The 21,329-nt window shown below is 40.1% G+C and overlaps 1 protein-coding gene across 2 annotated transcripts in view; it reads left to right on the top strand.

Moving 5' to 3' along the window:
- Window positions 1-21,329, top strand: part of DAPK1 (death associated protein kinase 1) — a 48,821-nt gene that overhangs the window by 17,386 nt on the left and 10,106 nt on the right. For both annotated transcript variants that reach the window (XM_018072916.2, XM_018072917.2), the window contains 9 exons: window positions 958-1,056; window positions 1,843-1,941; window positions 3,093-3,191; window positions 4,467-4,664; window positions 6,387-6,584; window positions 8,281-8,379; window positions 16,128-16,205; window positions 18,240-18,462; window positions 20,726-20,914. In XM_018072916.2, the coding sequence (XP_017928405.1) occupies window positions 958-1,056; window positions 1,843-1,941; window positions 3,093-3,191; window positions 4,467-4,664; window positions 6,387-6,584; window positions 8,281-8,379; window positions 16,128-16,205; window positions 18,240-18,462; window positions 20,726-20,914 (1,282 nt within the window). The remainder of the gene's footprint in view (window positions 1-957; window positions 1,057-1,842; window positions 1,942-3,092; window positions 3,192-4,466; window positions 4,665-6,386; window positions 6,585-8,280; window positions 8,380-16,127; window positions 16,206-18,239; window positions 18,463-20,725; window positions 20,915-21,329) is intronic.

Raw genomic sequence — 21,329 nt, 5'->3', positions numbered from 1 at the left:
AGCCCAAAATGGAATTTTTTGCCTAGGCCTTTGAAAGGTTTTACTCAAGTCTATTGTCAAGAACTGTAGTAAATCAGATATCAGCTTTGCTTTTTTTTGCAATTGTTGTTTCTTGTGGCAGATGAAGATGGCAGAATATATAGGAATAACCAGACTGCCAAAACTGAAGATGGCAGAATATATAGGAATAACCAGACTGCCAAAACTGATTTTGCAAAGTGTTGCTAGAAACAGAAGTTCCAAACTGCAAAAAAAGGTTATGTGAACCTAATGTTAGATGGTAGTGTTCATTTTCAGTAAAGAAATTGCTTCCCCACTGTGGTATTTCAGTGCACTGCTGCTGCAGTAATGGGACTCTTGGAGCTGAGGCCAAGAGACCAAATTTCACGTACTTATTCTACTGTTAAACCTTGCATAAATCATCTCTGCCCTAATTTTCACTTTTTTTGAATGGTTACACTGACCTTCATTACAAAGTACTTTGAGAAATATTCATGAAGAGCAATATAAAAGTAAAGTGTCTGTTATTTTACTGTGTTGAGGTCTTGAACCATTTAAGAAATCACTGTGTTTTTTGTTTTACTGGTGCAGTCTGATTTAACTTTCCTAGATGTTGCTGGTGGCTTTAAGGTGGTGTAGTAGCTACAAAGAAATTGCAAAGGGGAATGTTCTTGCCGAACTAGTCTAATGAGAGCTTAACATTAATATTCCTAATTTGAAAAGCATACATTTAGTGTGTGATACATCATTTAGTGTGAACACATCTCAAAAATATGGAAAATTGCTGTGCAATAATTTTTTTAATAAAGGAATAAATTATTTTCATACAGTATTTCCTGAAGACTTAATTTGAAAGTGGAAATCCAGAGATAATATTCAATGCCTGCCTTCTCTTCCACTCTTTCCTTAATCCTTCAAAAGTTAATTATATCATTCTTGCTTGTATTTTGTTGTTAGCATGGAACACCTCCACTACTGATTGCTGCCGGCTGTGGAAACATTCAGATGCTTCAGTTGCTTTTAAAGCGTGGATCTCGTATTGATGTTCAAGATAAGGTTGGGGTTCTGCTCTGTCAACTGTTCTTTATAAGGTTTTCAGTACAGTTAGCAGGAGACAAGTAGTTCAGACTGTAGATCAGCTGTAGATCCTGTTTTCTGTCTTCCACAGCAAAAACTTCAAGACAAATCTTCAGTAATGTCATTTGTTATGAGTGCATATCCTCTGATTTTGATCACTTTATTAGCTGAAGTAATTCGAAGAATACTAATCTTAAAATGTAGTTCATGCTTACAAAACTGCCTCAATTAGTTCAAATTAGTGATTGCCCTAAAACACAAGTGTGAACTTTATTTAGTATGAAATGATAAATACACACTTTAGCCATGGGGAATATCACAACTAAAACTCATATTTGATGGAGGATATGCTTTGCAAGAAGCTTTTTTTTCCAAATGTGCTTTAACAGCCTGGTTTTCATTTAGAGCAAACTCGAAGAACTGTCTGCTTCTCCATCTAGTAGATGGCAAAGTAAGCAGAAGAAAGGTTATTATCTCATGACTATTAGTTCTAAAAAACTCCCTAACAAGGGAAAAGAGGATTATCCTTCCCAACAGTTAGTAATCCTGTTAATCATCCTTGCATAGAGGTTTTTGTTGTCACTGTTGGTATGTGGGGTTGTTGAACCAATTTGAAATTTTTTTCAGAAGTGAATGTGTTCATATAAGCTCGAATAGCTTTTCAGTGTATCTGTGTACATCTAAGTGCATGTATACCTCAGCTGAACCTCTAGAATTAGGATTCTAAATTCACCAATAACTTTTGAAATCAAATATTTTTGGCAGGCTGGATCTAATGCAATCTATTGGGCTTCTCGACATGGTCATGTAGAAACACTGAAATTTCTCAATGATAATGAATGTCCTTTGGATGTTAAGGATAAGGTAAGAAAATAGCTCCCTTTTCATGCAGAGAGCCTTTTTCTATAACTTTATCTTAGCAAAGAGAGAGGTTGGAATGATTTTCAACTGGGCCATAATTCCAAGAAGTTGACTGGCTTTTTGAGTGTGGTTTTCTGAGCTGACATAGAGGGCTGTGATAACAGAGCTTTACAGGAACTGGATGTACTGATTATTTTCCTGACAAATGTTAGCCAAGCGTGCATGTTAAATATGGTGAGTACATGGTGGGTAGGTGGAGAAGTACAAATCTAAATTAATTTTCACTTGAAGACTAGATTTCTCATTGGAACTAAGGGTGAAATCGTGATTCTGTTTCTCATTCCTTTTGATTGAAAATCACTTTTGTCTGACAAGTAAATTTGACTGTTATTAAGTTGAGTATAAGGAAGCCTAACAATTTATAGCTGATGAGCACTTACCTTGTCTTCAGCAGTGTTATTTGAGCAACATTTGCCCTAGAAACTAGTTGCTGTTAGTCTTGTACCATAGCAATGTTTTTATACTAGCCAAAGCTCCAGTACAGAAGCAATTAGACTTGTGAAGCAGTTTGCTTTGTTGAGGAAACTAGTGCAAGGCAAGGTACATTAGGAAAGTTAGTGTTTGACTCCTGATAGGGCTACAACGAAAGAGGTTACTCTCTTAATAAAAATACCATTTCTTTTTCATATAATTTCAAAAAAGTGTTGTAAATAATTAGGCATAATGACCAAAATGCACCAGGATGTACCAAGGTGTGTTAGGCCAGTTCCTTACATTTGAATATGCAGGAGGGGGTGGAGGTGCATATGGAAATAGTATGAATAGAAATAGGACATCTGTTTAAACACCAGTTGTACACACAGCTTCCTCCTCATATTGCTCAGAAATCCCATTGTGTCTGTGATTTGGAACTAATAATGTAGAAAAATAAGTTCTGAAAAAAGAAAGCCTTTGAAGAAATAACTACTTGTCAGGTGGTGGTGTATCATGTACAACTGGTTTGTAAGCTCTGCTGACCAGAGCTGCGCATCTGGGTTATGGAGAGGGAGGAGTATCCCATGCAGCACACAGGCACTCAGGTTGTACACAGTGTACAGGCAGTGTATATCTGAGGGTAACATATGAAATTACACTGGCGTGTTCTGTAATTGCAGTCTGGGGAGACCGCTCTCCATGTTGCAGCTCGGTATGGGCACGTGGATGTGGTTCAGTTTCTCTGTCGCATTGGATCCAATCCAAACTTTCAAGACAAGGTGAGTCATGAACACTGTCTGGGTTTTTTCAACAAATAAGGCTTTGTTTGAGTGGTCAAAGCTTTAAGTCTTACCTTGTAGCCTCTGGCATGTTTGCATTTGAAAAAAAACAACAGAATTATGGAGGTTTTGATAGCTCCTAATAGATGAAGACTATGCAAAAAACCTGCAAGAACCTGACACTGTTATGAAACATAAGTTCTCTCAAAAAATGAAAGCTTAAAGATGGAGAAACTCAGCACTGCAAAGGAATGGATAGTCGTGTCAGTTCAGCTAAAGATTTTTATTAGTTTTCGCCTTGATTTCTGCTTAGTTTTAGCTGCCATGGGATTTTTCTGCAGTGTCAAGCTCATTTTTTAAAATGAGTGGAGGGCTTGGGAGAGTTTCTTTAAAGCTCTGAACTGTTGTCAAAAAAACAAGAAGGAAGAGGCTTAATAGAAAAAGGAAATCTATTTGACCTAAACTTAACTGTGACCCAAATTTTAAGCCTCCCCAAGTGCTACATCCTCTAGGACTACCTTTATATTTTTCAAGCAACCCTAGGCCAAAGAGTCACAGGACATGCTCTTTGTCTATTTCTTTATGCTCAGATTTTTACAGAAACCTGGAGTACAGTCTAAGTCCTCTGCTATTATCAGCATCAGTTGTCTCCTTATTGATATTTGCCAGGTACAGAAAGGATCCCACTTCTTAGAATTTGATCCAGTTACTTCTTTGGTGGGTTTTAGTCCTCCCTGCTTTTCAGTGGGCTACTTTTAGCATATTTTTGTGAAACATTTGAGTTTCTTAATGGTGTTCCACCTAGCTGTTCTGATGTACAATGAAATTGAAGGTGAATGTTTTGAAGTTTCCTGGGTTCAAGCAAAAACCCTGGTAAGCACGGTGATCTGCCTCAAACTGCAAGTCTAGTGGGATTTGCATCTCCTTGGTAATCCATCTGTTTTAAACACTGGATTAGTCTCTCAACACACAGGATGTAGAAGCTGCTTGTGAATTAGGATCAGTTTTCAAGTGAGAGACCAAGACAGTTAGCTTCAGGAGCACGGATACATTTAAAGTAGGTTCACTGACATGGAAGGTATCATAATCACTTGGTATGTCAGCTGAAGTTATTTTTGCTTTGAGAATGTCAGCATTAGAAATTACATCTTTTTATAGGGCTTACTTAGCAGACTGTCTTTTTTTTCATGTCATCTTTCTGCATTTTAAAGCTGGGACTTGTTCTCCCTCATATTTGGTTCAGCTCTGTTTTTTTTTAATTTTCCATGTTGGCAGGAAGAAGAAACCCCACTGCATTGTGCTGCTTGGCACGGCTACTATTCTGTTGCCAAAGCACTCTGTGAAGCAGGTTGCAATGTGAACATTAAAAACAAAGAAGGGGAGACTGCACTCTTGACAGCCTCTGCTAGGGGTTACCATGATATTGTGGAATGCTTGGCAGAACACAGGGCTGACCTTCATGCTACAGACAAGGTTAGTTACGTTAAGAGGTCACAAGTGTCACAGAGACATATCTTGGAATTGCTTTGAGTGCTGCCAAGTCAGCAGTGTTTCTGTGACGTGAATTTTCTTTCTTAGCAGTTCACACAGAGACTGTTGATGGCTGCAGTAGTCTTTAAGGTTGTCCACTGATTATTTTTCTGTGCTTGGGTTTTTGCAGATTGTAGTGGGTTCCTGTAGCTGGGTTTTGGTAGTGGAGAGGCTACAGGAGTGCCTTCTGTTAGAAGCTGCTAGAAGCTTCCCCTGTCTCGTGGAGCCAATGCCAGCCGGCTCCAGGACGGGCTTCCTGCCGCTGGCCAAGGCCAAGCCAATCAGGTGCAATAGTAACACCTCTGTGATAACATATTTAAGAACAGAAGGTTGTTAAGCAGAAAGAATTCCAGCCAGGGAAGAGCAGAGTGAGAATATGTGAACAACAAGGTGGACACGAAGGTCAGTGCAGAAGGAGGGGCAGGAGGTGCTCCAGGCCCCTGCGGCCCGTGGTGCAGACCATGGTGGGGCAGCTGAGCCCCTGCAGCCCATGGAGGACCACTGGGGTGCAGAGACCCACCTGACCATAACCCCCATTCCCCGTCCCCCTGCACCACTGGGGGGGAGGAGGGAGAACATGGAAGAAAGGAGGGGTGAGGGGGAAGGTGTTTTTAAGTCTGTTTTATTTCTCACTCTTTGGCTCTTATTCTGAGAGTACTAAATTTAAATAATATCCCCACTTTGAGTCTGTTTTGCCCGTGAAGGTAATCAGTAAGTGACCTCTCCCAGCTGTTATCTCAACTCATGAATCCTTAGCTGGTTTTTTTTTCTCTCTCCTCTATCCAGTTGCAGAGGGAGAGTGAAAGAGTGGCTTTAGTGGGTACCTGGTATCCAGCCAGGCCCAACCCACTACACTGATTCATTAGCTCCTTATCAGTTACCACTTCATGAGTAACACTCTCTGAAAAATGGTAGGAACATTGGGTTCTGTAATTGGCAACTAACTATCAACCTAAAAGAGCTGGATATGCTGGTTGTCTTTGATTCCTATGGATTGGACAAATCATGCTTATTTCCAATAAGAACTATTTAAAAATATGATTCCATTTGATTCAGAATAAGTATTTGTCTTTCATGGTGTAATCCCAACAAATAAATTTGGAATTTCATTGCTCCTAGTTTTGATATGGTTGTCCTTTTAGCTACCTTTATTGCTAACATTAACTAAATAGTTATTAAAGTGAGTTCAGAAAAAACTTTTTGCTTCTAAAGCAATTAAATTGGTTTTTTCCAGTTACATTGTCTCTTTAAGTTGTTACACAGTTGTCTGTCTCTAAAATTACTGATCACCGAGCAGATTGCATGAGTGGCATCACTAACTTCTATCAGTAAACACTGGAGTTTTCAATAGAACTTACAGTATTCATCTGGTTGTTACAGTTGGTCACTATCTCCTAGGAAGGCTGTTAGTAGAGAATGTGTATTTGCATTTCATCCATTCCACTGCAAAGCCCAGTGGCTTAATAGAAATATGCTTTTATCCCATGGTTTATTTGTTCTGACAGATACTGTACATCTCTCTACCTCCACCTTCAAATTAAAAACCATTGTATTTCTTGAGGCAAGGTGATGCATCCAGTTACATGAGATTGATTAGCACTTTGCTAAATTACTTTGATTTTTAGCATTATTAGATTTCACTTACAAGCTGTCTTGTGATTTCAGGATGGTCACATAGCCCTGCATCTTGCTGTGAGAAGATGTCAAACAGAAGTAGTTAAAACTCTCATCAGTCAAGGATGTTTTGTAGATTTCCAGGACAGACATGGCAACACTCCCTTGCATGTGGCCTGCAAAGATGGGAACGTGCCTATTGTGATGGCACTCTGTGAAGCAAATTGTAGTTTGGATGTCACTAATAAGGTAGGTAAATGGAATATGAGTGCTGTACTACATTGTTTAATAGCTCCTCTATTGCATTAGATGACCTTTTAAAGTTCTCTAATATGAAAAGGTCTTTTCCTTTGATTTTTCTGTCTCTTAAAATGGCCAAATGCAAAGCATTAAATTACTTACCTCACAAATTTACCTAAGATGTTTCAGTTGAATAAATTATTAAAGATCCATGAAGAAAGAACCCAGGTGAATTATCACAGTATATTTTACCACTCAACTCTTAATGTTGAAAGATATGCCAACCTTCTTCCCTAGCCATATAACTTTGCTTTATGCAGATTGCATCTAGGTGCTGAAGAACAGATGATGAAATGCATTGATGCTGGCCTTGATTTCATATGTAACAGTAATTTATACACAGAATTGAAGACTGGTACATTTCTCTGAAAAATCTGCTAAAAATATTGATTGCAGTGATTATTGGTGGCTGACTGCCAGCTAGAAATGCAAGCAATCCATAATTGTTGTAAGCACTTCTCAAAAAGAATGTTTAATTACCTGCCCCTGAACTTCGAGATACTAGTGCCTTGTTTGCTGCTTTTCTTGTGCTCGTGCTGCAGTGTATGGGATTAACTAAATGTGATGCTTTACAGGTTTAACATTGTGGCTTTTCTTCTAGAGATCTTTAAGAGAAAAGTAAGCTGTTTCAGGAAACTTTAGTTTGAATAGGTCAAGGTCAGCCACTGAACTCTGCTGACAGGCTGTTGTGCTTAGGGCTTGATATTTAGGTCTGAATGTCTTTCTCTGCCCTATTTAAATTTTATGTATGCTTCAAAGTTTAAAAGTTACTTATAGGGATCTTTATGTTGCTATCTACAATTTGTTTGATTCAGGTATTGTAGCTTCTTTGTGGTTTTTTTTCTGGAAAAGTACATATTGTGGCAATAACACTTTGCTAGTTAACACTTCTATTTATTTCCAAAGCACTGGCAGTTTATTAGCCAGCTAAAAAGAGCTAAAAGGCTTTTGGCTTGAGGATTGTCCAGTGCAGTCACTTTTGGTTTCAATAATTAAAATCATCAGCTTTTTTCATCAAATGAAAAAAGTTAAAACCAGAAGTGGGTGCTGTGAGGACATGTTATTAGTGAAGAAATTAATGAAAAAAAGAAAAAAATGGGGGAAGCAATACTTTACAGCACTCTCCCTCTGTCACCAAAAAACCCATAACCTTTCAGGCTGCCTTCTTTCATTCATTATTTTTATTGCTTTGGATGGAAGGGAGAGACTGCAGATGTGTAATACTTAGATTGAAACAGAATTCAGTAATACTTAGATTGAAACAGAACCTAGGGTTTTAAAGGTTAAAGAATTTGTGTTGTTTAAGTGGTTCATATTTAATTAAGAAATATGCGATTAAATTTTCTGGAATTAGAAAGACATTCTCAAATATAGCCAAAAAAACTCTAAAGGATTCCTCCACAGGTGTGAGGGATTTTGCTATAAAGTTGTTTCTCATTTTTTAAATAGTCATTGTATCCTTTGTTTTTAATTGCACTTTAGGTAGCTGTGCTTAAGCTGTAATCAAAAGTACTTTTTCTTGCAGCTTTGCAAGACCTTTGCTTTGTATCAGGATGTATAATTGTATAATATGTTTGATTATTAGTAATAAAATTTGAAGTGAAATTCTTTAGCTAATGTAATGACACTTGTTTCCCCATGTTAGTATGGAAGAACACCTTTACATCTGTCAGCAAGCAATGGCATTCTTGATGTTGTCCGGTTCCTTTGTGTTACCGGTGCCAATGTAGAAGCATTAACCTCTGTAAGTATTGAGAATTGTTGTTAGTCTTGCTTCTTTTATGCATGACAGTAGGAAATGAACTAATAGAGAGGTGTAGGAAAAGGACAATACATTTTGAAATTTAAAAAAAAAGAAGTCTGTTGACTGTCATACCATGTGAGTAGTATATGTTATATCTCAGTTGTCTACTTTTTCCCTTCTTACAACTGAATTTGGAACTGATTGCGGTACAGTACAGCTACTACTTTGTCTACACATAATAATTTCTTCACCTAAGAATTACTTTTATGTATCATTGCATTTTCTATAAGTGCAGTGGGCCACTGTCATTAATACGTACATCATTTCACATCACATTTAAGATATATACAAATGCATTGTAGGTGTCTTAAATATTTTCCTTGCTTTCATGAGCTTGAAAAGATCTGTTTTTATGATGGGACAGTGTGGTTGCATGGATAAGTTAACTAGCCTGCAAGTATCCTTGTAAAACAAATCGTTCATGTCAGATCATCCAGCACTACTGTGGCTTCCAATTAGTATCACTGAAGGTATTTTTGATTCTCAGTAAGGTGAGAAACATCCTCCTAGCTGACATATCCACGGCAGGAGTGAAGTGTCCTTCATCGTGCATACCTCATAAACACATGATGCATTATAGACATCATACACACCATTATGTGTGTTTTGAACAAAATAGCCATATTTTATTTTTGAATCCATTGGATCACATTGCATTGCTACTCACCATAACCGGTGTATTCTGATCAGAAGTAACTTTTGGTCTGTATATTGAAAACACGTTGTCATTAGATTTTAGTTGAGTTCAAGTTTTTCAGAGTTCTTGTCTAACAAATTATTCCTGAGACAGCTGCAATGGAGGGGAAAAAAGATAAAACTTCTGTATCATTTGGTAGAAAATACAAAAATTTTTGTTGTTTTCCTCTAGATTTAGCACTGCAGTTTTTTCCTCTAAGCATGTGTCTTACATAGCGGGAGAATACCAGTGCACTTGGAATTGTGGCTTAAACAAGTTTAGCACCTCATTACTTTTTGATAACTACTGGATTGTAATTGCCATGTCTCGTATTAATCAGTAGTAATGAAATGTGCATGCAGTGCACTTGGTGAGGTGTTCTACAGATTTCCTTTGTTACCTGTTCTTGTCTTTTTTGTTTTGGACCATTGTGTATATGTATTTTCGCTACTACATACTGTAGAGATGAGATAAAAAGGCAATGGGGGAATTCTTGAGCTGTTGCACTTCATTTATGTCATAGTGGCTGTGTTGGTATAGTTGCCTGTGTGGACACTGTCCTTCCAAGATAAAAATACTTTCTATCTCTTTAGTTTAGATCAGTTTGAAGGAGATAACAAAGTAAATATTGCTGATACTAAATCTATCAGGAGAAGCAGACTGAATATATGTAATGATGCATTATTCCAGGAGTGTGGTGGCAGAGAGAAGGCAAAAGGAGGAGAGGACAGGAGGATCTTGCATGTTGTGATGCTAAGATTTCAGTTTTGCATAAGTTTGCTAGGTGGATGTTAAACTGTTCTGAAGAGCTTACTAACAACTCCTTCTGAGCCAGTGCAGTAGAATTAATTACCTTTTTCTTCTTTCAGTATGCCATTTCTCAGGAGTTTATTTTTCTGGCAAGTAATCGAGTTGTATTCCCTGCCTCCTTCCTAGGCTAAAGCCTATTTTGGGACTACTTTGATTTTGAATTTGATTGCATGAACGTTGTCAGGTAACCTTTGAAAATCATAGAATCATAGAATCAACTGGGTTGGAAAAGACCTCTGAGGTCATCAAGTCCAACCCTTGATCCAACACCGCTATGGTTACTAGACCATGGCACTCAGTGCCACATCCAGTCTCATCTTAAAAACCTCCAGGGACAGTGAATCCACCACCTCCCTGGACAGCCCATTCCAATGACTGATTACTCTCTCTGTAAAAAATTCCATCCTAATATCCAACCTAAACTTCCCCTGGCACAGCTGAAGACTGTGCCCTCTTGTCCTACTGCTGGTTGCCTGGGACAAGAGACTGATGCCCACCTGGCTACAACCTCCTTTCAGGGAGTTGTAGAGAGTGAGGAGGTCTCCCCTGAGCCTCCTCTTCTCCAGGCTGAACAACCCCAGCTCCCTCAGCCTCTCCCCATAGGACTTGTGTTCAAGTCCCTTCACCAGCCTCGTTGCTCTTCTCTGGACCTGCTCCAGCACCTCAATGTCCTTCCTGAACTGAGGGGCCCAGAACTGGACACAGCACTCCAGGTGTGGCCTCACCAGCGCTGAGTACAGGGGAAGAATCACTTCCCTGGTCCTGCTGGCCACACTGTTCCTGATCCAGGCCAGGATGCCATTGGCCTTCTTGGCCACCTGGGCACACTGCTGGCTCATGTTCAGCTTCCTGTCAATCCAAACTCCCAGGTCCCTTTCTGCCTGGCTGCTCTCCAGCTGCTCTCCAGCTGTCCCCACCCTGTAGCACTGCAGGGGGTTGTTGTGGCCAAAGTGCAGGACCCAGCACTTGGCCTTGTTGAACCTCATCCCGTTGGAATCAGCCCAACTCTCCAACCTATCCAGGTCCCTCTGCAGAGCCCTCCTGCCTTCCAGCTGATCGACACTCCCCCCCAGCTTAGTGTCATCTGCAAATTTGCTGATGATGGACTCAATCCCCTCATCTAAATCATCAATAAAGATATTAAACAGAACTGGGCCCAACACTGATCCCTGGGGGACACCACTAGTGACCAGCTGCCAACTGGATGCAGCACCGTTCACCACCACTCTCTGGGCCCAGCCCTGCAGCCAGTTCCTAACCCAGCACAGAGTGCCCCTGTCCAAGCCATGGGCTGCAGCTTTTCCAGGAGTGTGCTGTGGGAGATGGTGTCAAAGGCTTTGCTGAAGTGCAGGTAGACACATCCACAGCCTTCCCCTCATCCACCAGGTTGGTCACCTGATCTTAAAAGGAGATCAATTTGGTCAGACAGGACCTGCCCGTCCTAAACCCACCCTGGCTGGGTCTGATCCCATGTCCATCCTGTAGGTGCTGTGTGATTGCACTTAGGATGATCTGCTCCATAACCTTGCCAGGCACTGAGGTCAGGCTGACAGGCCTGTAGTTTCCCAGGTTCTCCTTGCAGCCCTTTTTGTGGATTGGTGTGACATTCACCAACTTCCATTCATCTGGGACCTCCCCAGTGAGCCAGGACTTGGTAGATGATGGAGAGTGGCTTGGCAAGCTCTTCTGCCAGCTCCCTCATCACCCTTGGATGGATCCCGTCTGGTCCCATAGACTTGTGAGGATCCAAGTGGCTCAACAGGTCTCTAACTGTTCCCTCCTGGATTACAGGGGGGCTATTTGGCTTCCTGTCTCTGTCTACCAGCTTCGGAGGCCAGTTGTTCTGAGAACAACCTGTCTTCTTGTTGAAAACTGAGGTAAAGAAGGTGTTAAGTACCTCAGCCTTTACCTTATCTTTGGTGACTATGTTCCCCCCCCATGTCCAACAAAGAATGGAGGTTTTCCTTGCCCCTCCTTTTGCTTGAAGTCCTTTTTAATTACCCTGGCACCTCTGTCATTAATGTCATCACTGCCAGCCTGGACCACCAGCCTGGACAGAGGGCTGGATTAGCTCAGGGAGTCTCCTACTAATGTTCCTCACTGTGACCCAGGGAAGGCAGCAGACTTCTCTGTGGGATGGGTCTGGTTGGCACATAGGGTCCTCAGTTCCTCTCAGAAGGGAGTCGCCTATTACAACTACCCTTCTTTTTTTCTTTATAGCTGTGGTTGTAATCTGTCTGGTGCCATGCATCCAGGAGGCCCTCCAGACAGATCCTGTTCTTGACTGCCCTCTGCCTGACTCTCTGGGCCCAGGCCCTCATACCTGTTCTTTAAGGGCACTGTGGGAGGTGATGGGGGTCAGGAGGAGATTCCTTTACCTCTTCGATCAGAGACCTGTTTCCATTCCTCCCCACTTACTTGGTTTGCTCCATTTGCCTGATGGCAGGAGGGGTAGGGCTTCACCATTTCCTGCTGGACTTCTTTTGGGGTCAAAAGGGTATAGACTCCACCAGTCTATTTCCCTTTCACTCTCCCTAATACTTCTTAGCGTCCCCACTTCTTCCTTGAGCTCTGCCACCAGGCACAGCAAATCATTCACCTGCTCACATCATAGGCAGGCGTTTCTCACACTGTCCTGTGGTACTGACACCAGGCTCAGACACTCTGTGCAGCCAGAGACCTGAACAGCTGCGTCCTTCTTGGGGGGTTCTGTCTGGGTTACACACTGCTCCTGATAGCAACAGCAACTGCTTTTGCTCATTCGGAAACCATTGCTGGGTTGAGTTGACTTGCAGAAAAAACAAAACAAACAAACAAAACCCAAACCAAACAAAACCAACCAAACAAAAACGAACCACATCCACACACCTACCTCACAACCCACCAGAGAGACCTGGGAGGGTGGCTGTGCCCTGCCTGCGCGAACTACCATGCCACAACCTCAGTGCCATGCCACACCCCTGTTTGCCCACTCCGGGTCCCTTGTGCTCCCTGGAGCAGTTTAAATCTCCTGCCAGTGACCTCAACTCCACCCTCTGGTCAGCTGATTAGGCCTCACATGGCATCTTCTGCTCCTGGTATATACAATCATGTCAAATATTTGAAAATTACCCTAAAAAATTTATTGTGCTCACTTGCTAACTGGCACCATGTTCTTGGCTTCTCCTTATAGAAGTTTTAAAATTATCAGATTGCTGAAAAATTTTTCATGAAGATGCTTGCAAATGCCAGTTTAACTCCTATCCAGCTCTTGCAGGCATAGCTGTCTGATTTGCAACATAGGGGCTAGTCAGCAATTGTGATGAAATATTACCACTAGGTGTAAAATATGCTTTCATGGATCCTGTAACCAACCCTTTTTAGATATCAACTTTGCTTACATATTGCCGTTGCAATGCATAGATACTCTATACTTTTCAGGAAACCTTGAACAGGAAAATAACTTACTATTTTGCTTGTGGATGTAGTTTCTAAATCTTGTTGTGCTCTACAGTGGACATTCATCCTGCAGTAGATATGCAGAGAATTAAACAGCGTCATCTTGTTCGTAGTTTTGGACAAAAAAAGGAAACTTTGTTCTGTTAATTTCTTTTCCTTTCTTCCTGTCCTGTTTACTGTGTGGACTGGTGACTGTGTACTTCAAAAATCATGCTTGTCAGGCAATGCCTTTGCAAAGGCATTGCTCCATAAGGGAAGGTGAACTGGGAACAAGGAGTAAACAAGGCAAGTAGGGACGATGTCCTCTTCAGAAAGGGCCCCATCCCATAGAACCCAAGCAAGGCAAGCAGAGAGGGTCTAGTGATGACAACCAGCTTCAGCAAAGAGTCTGGGTCACCAGACAAGTCCATAACAATGAGGCAAATCTGTAGTTAAGTCAAGGTTAGGAACTGAGCTCAGTGACCATGATCAGCCAAAGCTTGAGTGTTCACCAGGCAAATCCATAGTGAAGAGACATGTTCAAAGTCAAATGCAGAAGTTAGGTGCCAGTCAGAGGGATACATGGCCATGCAGGCATATAGCTGTAGTGTTGCTCAGGTAAGAACCAGAGGCAAAAGGCTTAACCTACAAGCAATATCTGAGCAAAAGCTTTTGTGAAAGCCCTGATGGGTGATCTTCTAAGGTTTCTTCCTTCACAACAGTCTGAACCAAGATTAGTCTTGAGTTCGGATACTGTTACAAAGTGTAAGAGAGCTCTGGGTCATGGCCATGCCATCCTGCTGGTACAGGTAGGCTTGCTCTGTGCACACATCTACTTAGATGTTTAGCAATTGGAACCATTCCTTTTGCCATTGTTCCAGTTTTTGGAGCAGTCACCTCCATCCCTTTACAACCCTGCTCATCGATCACACTCTGGCTGAGCCACTACCACTCACACTCTTTGCTGAATACTCACCAGATGGTTATTTCCATTGTGTTTGTGTCCAAATAGCTGTGCCTGAGCTAGCCAAACGTTGTACCAGAGTACAACTGTTTAGCCAAAGTCAGGCTTTGGACCAATGAGATAAAGCAAACAAGGGTGTGAAGTTACCCAAGCCATTCCAAACCAGCTGTGGTGCACCAATCAGGTGTGGGACGTGCTCTGATTCAAAGGGACAGTGCCTATGCAGGGATCTGGCACCGCATATGTGCTTCGTGCTGGAGTTTGCCAGACCCTCTCCAACCTTATGTCACAACGGGAACATACTGCACTCTGGAAGAGTGCAATGCCAAGGCTGTACCAGTCTGTCTTTGGGGACTTCTCTTAAGAGGAAGCCAAAAATTTCGGGATTGGGATAAAATTCACACTTTAGTTGGTGTAGGCTGCATCCTTTTTCCATACAGATTCTCAAGAAGGGGACCATGATTTCTCCTCTGTTTGAAGGTGTTTAATTCCCCAGCATATGCCCAAGACCAAAAACTTGGGAAACACCACATGTATTGAAGCAGTTCTGCTGATGGCAGGCGAGCTGCCCAGCCACTAGACCACTCTTCCTCTCATACAACAGGCACTCAGGATTAACTGGCATTTGGAGGTGAGAGTCAGCACAGACAAAGAGATTCCTCCCCTTTGATACATCTTCTCTAAGGAAAACTAATTTAAAAAAATGTGTTGAGATGTTTCTTTACTAAAGTTACAATAACATATCAACTATAGTAGGAATTTGTACCAGTAAGGTACTGGTGCAAATTTAGTCAGTTCATGCCACCAACTACAATTTTGACTTTTTTTTGCTAAAGTTCTGGTCCTGTTCTGACTGCACTATTTGAAGTGCCTAACAAATTTTATGGAAGTCTGAAAATAGCTTCTGCAGGTACTGAAGATGTCTATTTCATATGTAGAGATAACAGCTAAAGTAACCTCAGGAACTTCTTAATATAACGCAGGTTTTGCAAGAAAAATTAGTAAAATCAAAGATAGAAAACAAAAAAAAGAAATCTTAATTTTCCAGTAATGCTACTTAATTATTGAGAGTTCTTATCTGAGAAAGTGAAATAAGCAAAGTGCTCCTAAATTACTTACCTCTAACCAAAATTTAAAACTATAGCATTAATGTTGCTGTAAGAGTCAAAGTAGTGAACAATTTTTCTTTCAATCTTTTTAATATTAAACTTCTGATTTGTGAAACATAGGTAATTAAATGCAAGACCAGAATGATGAAGGCAACTTCGCTTCTCCTTTTGAATTTGCTGATACAATTTAAACTACATCTCTTAGAAAGTTCTGAAATCCTCCAGTGACAGATGTGCCACTGTCAGTTTTTATCCATTGGTAAACAAACATTCACCTGCTATTTGTGTGAGTGAATATTCTGATGTGTCCCCTCTTTGTAAACTTCTAGATCTGTTCAGTGGGTAATATCTAGAAATCGCTATCCTCCTGTAACGGATGTGAAGAGGAGTTCAGAGGGAGGAGTATTGATTTTGCTCTCAGGCTGTGAATTCAAAGTATCTTCTTACAGTGGCATCCAGATGCCAATCTGTAAAAGAAATGTTATTGTTCTGCATTGCACACAGGTTTTTTTAATAAGTTAAAGAAACGCAAGGGGTTCTGGTGGGGCTTAATCATTACTGGTTGTTGATTGAGGTTTTTTTTCTTCTCCCTATTTCATCTGCATCTGACAGCAGTTCTGTTACTGTGTTGAGCAGCTGCAGGATGTTGTACACAATTTTTTTATTGTGGGCGAAAGGAAGGAACTGCTACTAATAATTTGTGTTTTAACAGGATGGGAAAACAGCAGAAGATCTCGCCAGAGCAGAGCAACATGAACATGTAGCCAATCTGCTTGCAAGACTTAAAAAGGTTGGGAATGCATGAATTTTAACTGAGATTTTCATGTTTTTAAGATACTAATGAGCCATTTTAAAAAGCTGTTGCAAAATTCCTTACTGGAATTGTGTCTTTTTTTTTTTAATCCTTTTCATATTTTTAATAGTTGAAGTGTGTATGTATTAAAGAAGGTGGCTAAGCAAGTCTGCCCCACTGATCTATATCTATTTGTCTCTAACAATGCCTAGTAAAGCACCTGAGGTGTTTAGTAGAAAATAAACTATTAAGAACTAGCACATCCCACAAGATGACTTATTTCCCCACCATCACCATTTCACTTAGATTAAGCTTATGCAGTATAAGGGTTTGTGCCCTTTATGGAAACTCTAATACCATATGGAATAGTTGCATAAGTTTCCAATGTCATGTTTTAATTCTGCAGTTTCAGTATATCCAAATCTCCCAACAACTAGAACAGAAAGCTGACCTGGGCTTGTTGTCAGGCAGTATATCTGCCACATCTGACACGCATTGATTATTTGGATAGGTGGCATCATTCATGCTGGAAAGGTTCAGAGACTACTTGCCTGGAGATTACAGGCAAGAGCCAGACCAATTAAAATAATTGTGTTAAAATTATGCTGATGAGTCTGTGGAAAACTGAAATAAATGACCATTTCAGAGTAGTAATAAAAGATGGCATGCACCAGGCATTGCTGAGGTGGAAGTAGAATCTCTTATGCCTGCCAGCAAATCTATACTTGGTAGGATTGTAAAATATATATCCATGAAGATGTGAGAAAGTGCAAAGTTCGGGCTTCCTTTGCAATGATAACTTCTGTAAATATTTGTTGTAACAGACTCCATTTTGTATAGTTGTATCCTCACACCAAATCCTTACCTGTGTCTGCATGCAGGGGGGTAAATTTGTGGTTTAGTCACGGTGTAAATACAGAAATACTACAAACTGGCCTAGAACAAAGGGAGAAGATCAGTTAAATCTCTTTTGAAAGAGACATTAGTAACTGTAATTCTCTTCTTGATAAGATTATATTATATTATATTATAGCAGAGTATATTATTGAAGGCCTATCTATATATATGTGGGAAAAATGTATGGTAACCATATACTTCATTAGACTATACTTTGCAACAGAGAATCTGATCTGTTGAAATCAATGGATTAGATCAAACCACCAAAAATATTATAATACTACACAGAATGGTCAATATACAATGTACAGAATGTACCTGACACTTATTTCATTTTCAGTGCTTGTGAAGAGTTTTGTCTCTACTAGCACACACATCAGGAACCTACTGTCATAATGGCTCTTGTGGAGGATTCAGTATTATCTGTGAGGGCACAGTATTTGCATTTAGTTTGCATTAACAAACTAATTTTATGCACTACTGTTTCTGTCAAATTTCTCAGCTCAGTTGCAGCATGCTTATAATTTAGGGGGGCTGTAGGCTCTCATTTAATGATTCATCCTACCTGTTAAATTCAGTACAAATGCAGAGCAACAGAGCTTCTCTCTCAGCTCCCAATGGGGGAGTGAAGAAAGGACAGATGAAGCTAGTTCCTTTGCTCTTCCACATTTCTTCTTTCTCCGTGTTTCCTTAAAATTCTCCCAAATATGAGAAGAATAGAAAAAGGTAAAGAAGAGGAGAAATGCACATCAAGTTTTCAGATTACTCAGGTGATAGAAGTCCCAGCAAAATTCTTCAGTGCTGCATGTATATTATATAAGATTATGGATATTGGTTATGCTGAGACTGATGGTAAGGAGACTGGGTACTGAAAGATGCTAGTTTTTCCTCCTTTGACTTCTCCATGTGATTTTCATGAAACGTGTGATTTTCATGAAACCTCAAGGTGATTCTTGAGAGAGACCATTGAGCTGTGTCTTGTCTACCTGTCATTGCCCTTCTGCCAGTAACTGATTGCTTGCATGATGAACCAGATGAACATCAGTCTGGCAAGAAAGTACCTGTGTTTTGAGTTTGATGGACACAGAAGTTCCCTGCCACGTGTTCTAATTTCTTCTCTATGTTAAATTTTAGGATACACACCGGGGGCTTTTTATCCAGCAGTTGAGGCACACACAGAATCCACAGCCTCGAATCAAACTGAAGTTGTTTGGACACTCTGGTGCTGGGAAAACCACTCTTGTGGAGTCTCTCAAGTGCGGCCTGATACGAAGCTTTTTCCGAAGACGTAGGCCAAGGCTTTCCTCCACAAACTCAAGCAGATTCCCCCCATCTCCTTTGTCTTCCAAACCTTCAGGTATGTTTTTGATGAGAAAACATTTGCATGAGAAAACATTTTCCTCTTAGTCTCTTGTAGCTCCTAAGGAAGAACTGTTGGCTGCACTGCAAAAGACAGGACAGCGTAAATACGTAAGACACAGAACAAAGCAGAGAGGGAACTGACTTCTCTGTGCATAGGCTTGTACCTAAAATAAGAGGGAGAGGAGCAGCAAGTGTGTAGGATACATGAGCAGTTAAGGTTTTATTTGCTTACATGCTGCGTAAGTGAACTTGGAGAGTGGAGGACAGGACTTGTAAACATGGTGTTTATTTTTCACCAGAAGTCCTAGGCTGTAACTGCCTGTGTCATAACCAGATTCCTTTTTGCTGGAGGAGCTTCAATAAATGGTGTGCGAAATTGAAACAATTGTTACGTCTTTGTGATTTTTAAGTAATAATAGGATTCAGAACTTCCTCTGATGCTTTGGAGCGCTTTTCCATAAGGTACAGGATTGAATTAGCCTGGTTAGAAGTGTCTAAAGTTATCTCCAAACAAGGTGAAGATGAACCTTTTTGTAAACTGAAATAAATGGTAATATTAGGGAAATATATTACCTGTGTAGCACCAGTTGGCCTGTGCTAAGTGGGGAGACCTACAAGATGAGGAGGAACTAGTTAGGTTTGTACTTAAGCATGTACCCAGCTTTGGAAAAACCCACAGAAGGACAGTGGAAAGAGCAGTGAACTATTTGTTCAGGTCCCTTTTCTAATCTGAGAGGCTACGCAATGTATACAAGCTAAGTGTGTCGAGGAGCTCAAATTTAAACTGATATTTAGTAGTCTTTTTATATAAGTGTTAGTTTAGTTGCCTTTTAAAAAAAAAAACAACTTCTGGATAATACTTGTAAGTTTGGGTTTCATTCATCATTTTTAAGTCATGTTAGAACAGCAGTAGCAGTAGATTTCATCTCTACTTTCTCTCTAGTCACCTAAGGAAACTATAAGGCATTCACAGAGTGACTTAACAAGACAAGATCCTTGGCACAGAGATTGTTATTGCATTTGTTGTTTACTTAATACGAGGGGCTCACATCTGTAACACCAGAATAAAGAACTTACAGGAAGGTTTTGACTGAAGATTGGGGGGTTTTTTTAATGTTGATTGGTAACAGAACAAAAGGAGAGGTGTTGTGTGCTCACACGATCATAAAATCAGAAAGACTGCCAGTCACATTGGCAAATCAAGGTAGAAGTAATGGTCAGTTTTAAGCATGGACTTGAAAATAGCTTACCTGGATATAAAGCCAGAAAGCTGTGCAGTTCTATACAAACAAAGCTACTATGGTGTTATTTTAACATTTGGAAGTTTCTTTTTTGCTTTTTACGGTAGATGTTCTTTTTGGATGTAAATAATTACATAACATGTAAATGATGTTATGTGTTGAATGACATAATCAGATAAATATTTAAATCAGCACAACTTGGTCTATACTTGATCACATTATTTATTTGTTTATGTGTTTGTTTAAATTCTGTAAAAATAAATGTATTTACCCTGTATTTATTTACGAGAGCCCAAATATTTTAAATATTACAGTAGGAAATCAAACATGAAAGTATAGTTTTACTGCTAACAGGTAATTTCTTTCTATAGTAAAACCCAAATATTAGAATTTGCCATCTAGTGGAGGAAAGAAATCTTTGCCTTATCCACTAGATGGTGCAGGTCAGTTAAAAAGCCCTTTCACTTCTCATTTACATTCTGGGAATCTGAACTAAGCATGAACTAAAAATATTGGTTATTAGTAAAACAGTTTTGGTTAGGGGCCTACTTTTCTTCCCCACGTCCCCAGAAACAGTTGTTACACAGTGATATTTTTTATCATTGCTTACAGGAATCAGCAGTATGAATACGTAACATTTCCATGTCAATAATAATAGACCATGCTATGAAATTGCAGCCCTTAGCTAAAAAAACTCCACCAGTATATTTTTGCAATATAGAACTTTAACTGTTGAAACCATTTGTACACATATAATTCAGGTTTTTCTATGCTTCCCACTCAGTGGTATGTCTGCTAATGGACGTAAGTACTGTATGGGATCATTCTAGTATTTTCCTTTTAATCATTCAGAATAAGGATGTAGTTGCATATGCTCACAGCTTCACAGTCATCTCCTTTCTTTGAAGAGCACCTTGGGGTTTTTAATCTGCTTTTATGTCTTGCATACTTGTTTTGAAGTGATCTGGTAGTGATTTTCACATGGTTTGTAATCTCATTTTCTTTTCCCTGACCCAGTTTCAGTAAGTATTACGAATCTGTATCCTGGTTGTGAAAATGTCAGCGTGAGAAGCCGCAGTATGATGTTTGAGCCAGGCCTGACCAAAGGAGTGTTAGGAACTTTGGTTTCACCTGCTCATCACTCTCACTTCTCTGCTGATGACCAGTCCACCAAGGCCATTGACATTCAAAATGCGTACTTGCATGGTAAGCAGAGTCCTAGGCTGGGGTGCCTTAATGCTGCAGAATAGTTTATGCCATTTTGCTTGTTTTTAAAAATAAAAGTGGAAAAAAATCTGACCCGGTATAGTAGTGTTTGACAATGCAACACTGTAAGGACTTGATTTGTTTAGGGAGAAAGTAAATCTGCCTGATATTCTGTAGCTCTAGTATACATAGTAATCACTCGTGTCATAATCTTCATAGTATCACATAGAAACATTTTTTACATGAGTACATGGGGGAGAAGAAAGGAGGGATTTGGTATAACAGGAGCAGGTTGGCAAAGTGACTGCTAGTGTGAAGGCTCCTTCACCTCTATGTCCTTTGGGAATTTTATCAGATTTAATCTGGTCCTGTAAAGCCAAGTGTCCTCACCATTTAAGTGGTTCCCAACTATACA

Source organism: Manacus vitellinus, unplaced genomic scaffold (assembly GCF_001715985.3).
Source record: "Manacus vitellinus isolate BGI_N305 unplaced genomic scaffold, ASM171598v3 scaffold_23_pilon, whole genome shotgun sequence".
NCBI classification, from domain to species: Eukaryota; Metazoa; Chordata; class Aves; order Passeriformes; family Pipridae; genus Manacus; species Manacus vitellinus.
The sequence above is the reverse complement of the archived record's forward strand: the minus strand, read 5'-3'. Positions and strand labels throughout refer to the sequence as shown.